Source organism: Sinocyclocheilus anshuiensis, unplaced genomic scaffold (assembly GCF_001515605.1).
Source record: "Sinocyclocheilus anshuiensis isolate Anshui unplaced genomic scaffold, SAMN03320099.WGS_v1.1 scaffold330, whole genome shotgun sequence".
Classification (NCBI taxonomy): domain Eukaryota; kingdom Metazoa; phylum Chordata; class Actinopteri; order Cypriniformes; family Cyprinidae; genus Sinocyclocheilus; species Sinocyclocheilus anshuiensis.
The window spans coordinates 1,829,572-1,839,305 of NW_015547689.1; the positions used below are offsets into that span (position 1 = coordinate 1,829,572).

Below are 9,734 nucleotides of genomic sequence, written 5' to 3' on the forward strand. Positions count from 1 at the left end.
GTGAAAGCCGATCCGGCGATCCACAGCGCAAAGTTGATGTTTTTCCTCAGCGTCCAGCACGGATCAGCTCCAGGCATGACGAAGCAGATATCGTCCTCTTTTGGAAGACCAAACAAAGTAGTTTCGCTTTCACAACGAAGCACACAGCGTCTTTACGACATAGCGGCGGAAACAACAATACTACAGCGAGAATAAAAGTTATGCCTTCTTTCTTTGCGTGAACATTTGGGCGGCGTTATGCAAATCTTCCCACATAGCGACGTAGATATGTGGGGGCGTGTTAGAACGAGCCATTTTAGGTAGGCGTGGCTGACTCTTAACTTTTATAAAGAATATCTCTTTGGATTTGAGACTTTAGTCTTTGCAACTTTACAGATCTTCTTTATGCACCAAGAGCTTGTAACACTCCAAAGAGAAAGGAAAAATTGAAATCGCATCATATGACCCCTTTAAAAAATAGTCATTTTTAGTCATTTAGTTTTAGTCATTTTAATACTTCAGCTTATGTCAGTTACTTACCAAGGCAACATTTTTTATTTTCGTTTATTGTTCTAAAGCTTTTAATTTAATATTTATTTTATTTCAGCTTTATTTCAATTAAATTTTTTAAAATTATTATTTGATACTATTAGTTTTAGTTACAATAACAACACTGATTATAAGCTGATTTAAGTCCCATCTCAAACTACAAGAAGGCTAAATATTTTACATACTGTATTATGCTATTTTTTGTATATTAGCTAATAACTAAGCAATCTTTTCTTTCAATTACTGTACCCCCATAGCTTTTGCAGTCTGCCATCAGCGTTCACCCAGATTCCGTAGAAAAGACTATCGATGATATAATGTCCCTGAAAAAGATCAACCTTGACACTAACCCACAGTAAGGATCCCATCATTTGCTGATATACTGTGTGCATTTACAGATAACTCTCTGTAAGGTCTTACTTTTTGAGTACATACACTGTATTTCTTTTCTTCTTCCAGGCTTGGCATCTCTCTCCAGGCTTGCCTGCTTCAGATCGTGGGTTACCGCAACCTAGTAGTGGAGGTGGAGAAGCTGCGTAGAGAGCCGTATGACTGTGAAAACCCAGCACATGAGGAGATGCTCGTGAAGGTATTAGAAGTAACTGACTATTAGCAGTTGCCAGCCTTTTGATGGTTGTTTCTAATAACTATATTATAGGCAGTTACAATTCACAATGTAGCACAGCCTCTCGGCCATAACAGAATTGTCCTTAATAGTGATGCCTTTCTCTTTTCACTCACCAGCTGTGGAAGGAGCTCCGTCCTGATTCTCCTCTCTCTGGGCGCATCTCAAAGCAATGGTGTGAGATTGGTTTCCAAGGAAACGACCCCAAGACTGATTTCAGGGGCATGGGTCTCCTGGGCTTGCACAACCTACTGTGAGTAGAGAATCTGCTGAAGTGAAATCAGGACAAAAACATTCGATCTTTATAGTCATTTAAATGCATGTACTTAAGTGAAATTTTGTTATCTATGTCATACCTGGGGCCGTTTGCATAAACTGTTTAGACTAGTCTTAAAAAGTTAGTCATCTATTTTTTTTCTTCAAGACTGGTCATAGCTTTTTAAATTCAGTTATGAAAAGGTAGATTGGTCTTGTTTGTATTGGAAGAGTAAAACTGGTTACCCTTGGCAACTGCTAGTTGGTCAAACAAGTTCTTAAGACTCGGGGCGAATTCCAAACGGCTTTTTTGCGCCCTTGAAGGGCACTTCGGGAAGGGGACGCCATTTGTAGGGACGTTCCAAACGAAAGTGAACAAATGAATCCCTTCGCGAAGGGCCCTTCCAGAAGTCCGTTAGCGAAAGGAACATGCGATGGTCACTTCCCGGAAGTGATTTCCATTAGTGATCATGTGATCTTCAGTTAGGAGATCTTGCGACGCTTTTTAAAGCAGAGTTGTGGTTGATTTCGACACAAACGTAAGTAGAATAGGTTAATTAAATTTGTCTTTATTTTAATGTAATACAAAATATTTTTCATCAGAAATATTATTTAAGTTGATAGTGTAAGCAAGTTTAAGTTTAGTTTGAAAAAGCTTAATAGTAAATAAGACACAATTAGACAATATTTGAATAAAATAACAATGAGAAGAAATATTTATTTGCAACAACAGATGGAGTGCTGAATGCTGCACACATGCGCAGCGTTGTCAAGGTAACATTTGGTCAGTCATTCCCTTCGCCAAGGGAGTTCCAAACGCTTATACGAGACAGTAATGCCCTACACCCTTCAAAGAACACACTTCAAGGACTCTGCCCTTCGAAGGGAGTAGGGCATAGGGATGCTCACTTCCGTTTGGAATTCACCCACAGTCTTAACATGGTGGCTAAGTTTATGCAACTGGCCCCAGATCTTTCCAAAACATAGTGTGCCTTTGCTGTCTAGTAACTACACAGGCAGCTACATATGAAACATCTTAACCATCATGGAACCTCATAAAAGACCAATTTGAAATGCTCTACATAGGCTTGTGCCTTTAAAATTGCAATAGATTTTGACATTAGCATGTTGCTAAGCTAACAACACAATATCTTAATAGGCTAATATTAAATACATAACTAACATTATATAAAATAAACTAGTTGACTGAACTAGCTTTTATCAGGTAGCAATAGACTTTGACATTAGCATGTTGCTAAGCTAACAACACCATACTCTATTAAGCAATTAATACATAACTTACATTGGGTAAAATAAGTTTATGAATTACACTGAACATGTTTTCATCAGTTAGCAAAAGATTTTGATGTTAGCATGTTGCTAAGCTAACAACACCATACTCTATTAAGCTATGAATACATAACGTACATTGGGTAAAATAGGTTTTTAATTTACACTGAACTTGTTTTCATCAGTTAGCAAAAGATTTTGTTGTTAGCATGTTGCTAATGTAATAACACCATAGTTAAAAAGCCTATATAACATACATTAGGTAAAATACATATATTTTTAATTAAACTAAACTAGTTTGTATCACTACTTTTTACTAATGAATGAAATAAATGTATTTATAATCAATATTTAGTTTGCCTTAGATTTTTCACTGAGATTGTTGCAATGCCTTAGCAGTTGCCTAGCTTTTGAAACACAGTAAGCGCACTTACTGTATGTGGCTTTAAAATGCAGTCTACATAGGCAACTCACTAGTTTTTTGAACAGAACAATTCAATGGCTAATTTTCCTCTTTTATTTGCAGGTATTTTGCAGAGCATGACAAAGCCACCGCTCTCCAAGTTCTTCATGACTCCCTGCAGCCCAAACACAGGTCAGATCCTTTAGATAGTGCTCTTAGGAGGTTACTATGTACACTCTACTGTATGCACTCAGTTATGATATATTTTCACATCCAAAACAGTATCATTGATGGGCTTTAAGACACATTTGAGCTTTAAACACACATTAGCAAAAACACACCAAAAGCAACACACAGCATCAGCATCTTGTGACAGGATGTCAATTAGGGTGTAGTTCCCCAGAAAGCTCTTATCAGTGTATTGCTTTATACTGTGTGTGCATACCATGTTTATTTTAACAGGTGATTTTTTTTTCATGCCGTGCAATCGATCACACCTTCAGCATGCATGTCACCATCATGCCACCCACACATTCCTTTTTTTCTGTTCCTGCTTCTTTTTTATTCCCATCACTGTCATGCGCAGGAACGTTCCCAAAGAGGAAGCCAGGTACTCCATCTTTTCTCCCTCTGTAAGAAATTAATTTGATCATTTTGCCTCAATCTAATGGCTGTAGTTTGATGTTGTTATTTTTTTTATCTCAAAATGTCCAACCTCACCTCACTCTAAACACAAGGCATTATGCTCCATTATAACATTGGTTAGTAGCTGTGAATGCTTTCTCTTTACTACAGTGAATCTCACATGTGTAATTGTCGTTGTTTATAGTTGACTGCATTATAGTCGCTGTTTAAGGACAATTAGCACAGGACTGAGTGGACACACTCTAACATTTTGGTTTTTCAAACAGCAAGATGAGCAAAGCTGAGTGGGACAAGAAGAAATTTGACAAAGCGATTGGGTGAGTTTAGAATATTGCAAACTATTGCATGGACTAGAACAGAAATGTTGTACTGTTTTTTTTTCTCACTTGGGCCAGTAAGCAACCAAAGAACCAGTTCCTAAATCTGTGAATGTTAAAAATAATTCTGCTGTGTGTGCAGCGCCTGAACCCTGCTTGTGTGTCAGCACTGGTGCTTTGTGTGAGGATTTGAATCAGGCTCTTCTACTTGTCATGAGCTTTCAGGATGCATTAGCTCTGATGTGTAGCATGAAGCCTGCTCAATCACTGCGCTGCTGACGTACACACACAGACACAATTAAAGCACAGAACAGATGGAATCACACACACACAAACACTGGCAGTGTCTTAACTTTTTATGATGTTTATTTACACTAAACGATGGTTTATTTTACATTGTGTTTTTTGCTGACCCAAATCTTTTGTGGCACAGATACTCCTTTGCCATAGTTGGCATAAACATCACAGACCTGGCATATTCCCTGCTAGTGAGCGGGGCTCTGAAGACTCATCTGTACAATGTGGCACCAGAGATGCCAAGTCTAGTGCACTTCCAACAGACCTTCTGTGAGTGCTATCATAATGTCACCATTGTTGTCATTGTGAAATCAACTATTGTTGTAAATTATACAAGTGAAATTATTAATAATACACATATAAAACTATTATTATTATTATATTTGTAGTCAAATTGTACAATTAAAAATTATACAATATTCTACAATTACATTATTAATTTTTTATGTAAATTATATAACAACATTTTTACAAAATAAATAAAACAATTATCTATCAATCTATCTGTATACTATAAACATACATACAATATTTGTATTTATTAATAACTTTAATTGTATAATATGTATAAAAGAAATGTCCCTAAAAGAGCATAGATAATAATAATAATAATATTTCTTCTTATTATTATTATTATTGTAGTTTAATATTTGTTATTTATGCAAATATTTATTTTTATGTAAATTATATAACTACAATTATTTAAAATAAATGAATAAAAACTAAAAATATAGCATCTGTATATCAGTCTATAAATCTGCTCTCTCATTATATATATTATTTATTATTAATAATGTTATTTATATAATTTACATAAAATGAAATTCTATAAAAGATTGTAGATACTAACTGCTACTAAAAATGATATAACAACAACAATAATAATAATAATTATTATTTTTATATTTGTGGTTAAATATTGGTTTTAAATTACACAATTATTTAAGTTAAGTTTAAGCTTGTTAAGTTTATTATATATTATATTTAAGTCTATTATAAAAAAAGATTATATGAAATAAAAAATGTAAATATGTAAATAATACTTATATTGACATTATCATTTATTAAATTTTTAATATTATTTATTTTTCTTAGGTTATCTGATGCAGGAGTTCCACAGGTTCTGGATCGAGGAAGATCCATGTGACATCATGGAGTTCAATCGCGTGCGCACCAAGTTCCACAAGCGCATCCTGAAGCAGCTGAAGAACCCTGACATGGCACTGTGTCCTCACTTCACTGCCTCTGACCTTCACCTGGTCAACCTGTAGCTTTTCATTCATCTCAACTCTTGTGACCTTTCACCATCTCATCCTTAAAGCCCATGTCTCATTACTGCCAACTGCTTAACCCGTCTCTTTCTCACGTATTCTCACACCAATGTCTCCTTCGGCCCATCCGACCAGAAGTAACTGAAGATCACCAGCACTGCTGCAGACCATGTTGATTGTATGTGCGCATGGCAACAGTGCTTTCACACTGATTGTGATATTTACAGCTATCTGAATGTGGATGGGAGAGACATCTCTCCCGATAGGACAGGGCTCCCTATCCACCAGTAGGTAGAGCTGTTGGTACATATTAGGTAAGACACTGAGCTTGTGAGAGTTTCTACCCACATTCACCGCACTAGGCTGCACTGATACCAGGCACACTTAGAAACAAATGGCCATTGTTTGTATACACTATCATATACTTTCAGAGCTGTTATATTAAAGATAACCTTTGTTTAATTATTGTAAGTCTTTTAAAGGAATATTCAAGGTTCAGTACAAGTTAAGCTCAATCAACAGTACTTTTGGTATAATGTTGATTACCACAAAAAATTATTTAAAAAAGCAAAAATCTGGTTTACAGTGAGGCACTTACAATGGAAGTGAATGGGGCCACTTTGTAAATATTAAAATACTCACTGTTTCAGTACTGTAGCCACAAGATATACGTTAACAAAATTTTAGCCTGGAAAAAATACTAACCTTTTCTGTGTAGAGTTATTTCCCATTTTATAACATTGTTGGCATGACAACTCTAAAACAATTGTAAATATGATGATTTAAACTGATCAAATAATACATACATTTTAACAGAATTCATGTGAGTGCTTTTATGAGATTAGAAGTGCTGTTAAACACTTTAAAATTGGCCCCATTGACGTTCACTAAGTGGCTCAGAGTGACCCTGATTTTTTAAATTAAAAACAAAAAAGAGAAGAGTCGACATTCATTTATGTGGTAATCAATGAGTAACCATAAACATTATCATCACCCTCATATTCTGAATCTCATTCTTCTATCATATACTTACAGTACATAGACTACTACATGTTGCCGAGAAGCAGAGCTTAAAATCAAATATTTACTTGCCAAATATGGTAAGATAATGTGTGTTTTGTGAATGTTATCATGCAGAGCACATGATTGTTTTACAAATCTATTAATGTTGATGTAAAAAAAAAAAAAAAATATATATATATATATATAAAATAAAATATGGAATGTTCCATTTTTCTGTTCTAGCACCAAAGCAATAAGTGACGTTTAGAACAGTTAGTAGAACAGTCTTGTTTTCTTTTGTGCCTCTATTGTATTATTAAGACACTAATTAGCATAATTCATGTATAACTCTAAAGTTTAGCCCTCAGTGTGAGTATTTCAGGCTTTCTTTGGTCTCTTCAGCATTTCTTTTTTAACTTTTACAGCTGTCACATCACAAATGCATGTTGCTCTTTTGTCCATTAACCCTTTAACACAATGGACGGTCACAGGGTTTGCATGATGATTTAGTTTTTGCCTGCAAAAAATTGTGTTATCAGAATGTCACTTAATTTTAATGTTGTTAATTGGTGCAATGAATGTCTATGCTACTGGCAGTGTTAAGCAGCTTCTTTTTAATAGCTATTGGTTGAACTGTGTATCCACATGATTTTGTATGTGTAAAAAGTGTCATATATTTCTCATTGCAGCACTTTTACAGATGAGACAGAAGCACTTGCTGTACATAAAGCCTTAGAGGTGGAATACATGGAAACATTATTAAAGCTCATCATTATGCATGGCTGAATGTTTATGTATTTGTAGGGTTTTTATGTTCTCTTTCACATGCGTAAATACTCTTTCCCACAAAAACAATATAGGATGCTTTGAGTTATCAGGAAATTAAATCGTTGTTCTGGGGTGCTTTATAAAAAAAATAGGCTGCATGAAATAGGCCCCACCATAGCACAGAAACTGCACTTGTTAAAATTACAAATGACTTGCTGCTTGCGTCAGCTTTCCCCACAAAAACAATACAGGATGCTTTATCAGGAAATTTATTCATAGTTCTGGGGTGCTTTATAAATCATCATACCTCCGAAAAAAAGGCTGTATGAAATGAAAAGCAATTACCAAAAAAAAAAAGAGCAATAAAACTGAAATAAAAAATAAAGCTATACAGTAATATTTATCATAATAATAATAATGACAAATTACTAAAAAGTAAACTAAAATGAAAACGGAAAATATAAAAATAAAACCTAATTGTTATACTATAATAGTATTACTGATGATACTAAATAAAACGGCCACAAACAAGTATACGTGTTATTCTGAGTTTGATCGCACGGGGGCAATAACGTTTAAGCTATATTCTCTGTCAGGACTCTCGTTCATCCTCAGATGCATTTATGCTAAAGGTTATGTTTGGAGAAAGCAGATGCGGTTACAGGATAAATTATGTTGTGCTTTAAAGAAGGAAATCTAAATAATAAGTACCCATATACCTAATGTGAAGCATTAATTATTTATAAGATTATTATTTAACATTATTATTCATAAAACATCCCCTCGAAACAGGAACACCATTATAAAACGTCAACCCAGCTGAAAAACATCTTAAATGAACCGAGGCTGATCTGCTAGTCTCCCAGACTGGCCTGACTGATCTGTTGACAGTTTTAGATGGGTTTTGTGCACTTTCAGCTGGTCAGACTGGGAGACCATCTTAGCTAGAACCAGTTTCTAGGCCAGCAAACCCGGTTTAAGGCTGGTTTAAGATTTTTCACCAGAAGACACACAATATTTAGTTGTGCGGCCAGTGATTATGCAAACTTATGAAGCAAAAGTGCTTCATATCTGAGACTACAATGCCTGTGTGATGACAAAAATACACACAAGGTGTTCAGTCTTCTAATAAACACAGGTTATGGTTTAGAAAGGATCTGTTATCGGCCCACTCATAACAGTCAAGGCCTAACGAGACATGACAGCCAATCTGACATCAGACACACTCTGTCACATGCAAGTTCCTGTTTCCCCAACACGTGCTTTATTGTGGAGAGGCCAGTGACAGCGTTTAGCATAATGTCCAAACATTTCATGACAGGGATGTCGAGAGGCATTAAGAACTCTTTTAGCATGATAACAAATAATAATAAGAGCTCAAAGCGAGACGGGGCATTACCATCAACCAATACATTTTTCACTGAACACATATTGAAGGATTTTGCTTTAGAATTACTTTATGACTGGTTTAAAATGGCTTCACTTCAAGCATTCTGTACTTTCCACCTGTGCCCTGCAATAGGGTGTCTGGAATGACTTAGGCCCAATCCCAATTCTACCCCTTAGCCCTTCCCCTTTACGTGAAGGGGTAGGGGTGTCTCAATTCTCTTTTGGTTGGAGGGATAGGGGTAGGGGTAGGGGAAGAGCCAGATAGTCCTTCAAACAAAGATTTTTCGGGACCACACTTCAAACGAAGGGGTATGAATGATCTCAGCGTAAACCGGCTTCAGGGTCAACATGGCTGCCCGAGCGAATAAAAAGACACATACATGTAAGCATTTTTGGCATTAATAAAGATTTTAACGAAAAGTAATCATTTGTTTTATGTTACATTCAATCGTGAGTTCATATTTACGGTCATGTTACTCAAAGAAATGTTTGCAAAAAATCGCTAATATTTGCTAACTAACGTCATATCATTATAGACTGCATGATAGTGCCACAACATATTTTCATGTCTGATCAGGGCGATAACCACCATAGACATTGAGGGGGGGCTAGTCCCCCCAATAATTAGAATCGCTAAACCCTTTTCTCAAATATTGCCAATTCGAGAGAGAGAGAGAGAGAGATGAAAGTTGCGTGTATGCGCGTCTGTGCGTTTCTCTTTTACTTAAAAAACAGCGATTTTATCCTCTCGTTGCTGGAAAATATAATGTAGCGATTCAGTATTTAAACTGATATTAATAAAAGTCGTGGGGCAACGTTGACACGTTTATTTTCTCCTGGATGTGTGAGCTGCGCGATCTCTGATATATATATGTGTGTGTGTGTGTGTGTGTGTCAGTAAGCAGCGCATTAATATAGAACGGTAATTAACGGCTCTAATGGCG

General features: G+C 35.7%; 1 protein-coding gene across 5 annotated transcripts in view; it reads left to right on the top strand.

The window, feature by feature from the left end:
- LOC107703545 (ELMO domain-containing protein 1-like) overlaps positions 1–6,175 on the top strand; it is a 10,724-nt gene extending 4,549 nt beyond the window's left edge. For 3 of the 5 annotated variants that reach the window (XM_016506223.1, XM_016506221.1, XM_016506225.1), the window contains 8 exons: positions 786–883; positions 988–1,117; positions 1,273–1,406; positions 3,225–3,293; positions 3,688–3,711; positions 4,013–4,063; positions 4,497–4,630; positions 5,456–6,175. In XM_016506223.1, coding sequence (XP_016361709.1) covers positions 786–883; positions 988–1,117; positions 1,273–1,406; positions 3,225–3,293; positions 3,688–3,711; positions 4,013–4,063; positions 4,497–4,630; positions 5,456–5,631 — 816 coding nt within the window. In that variant the 3' untranslated portion in view covers positions 5,632–6,175. The remainder of the gene's footprint in view (positions 1–785; positions 884–987; positions 1,118–1,272; positions 1,407–3,224; positions 3,294–3,687; positions 3,712–4,012; positions 4,064–4,496; positions 4,631–5,455) is intronic. The other 2 variants (XM_016506224.1, XM_016506222.1) reach the window with 1 other exon arrangement.
- The last annotated feature ends 3,559 nt before the right edge of the window (positions 6,176–9,734 follow it).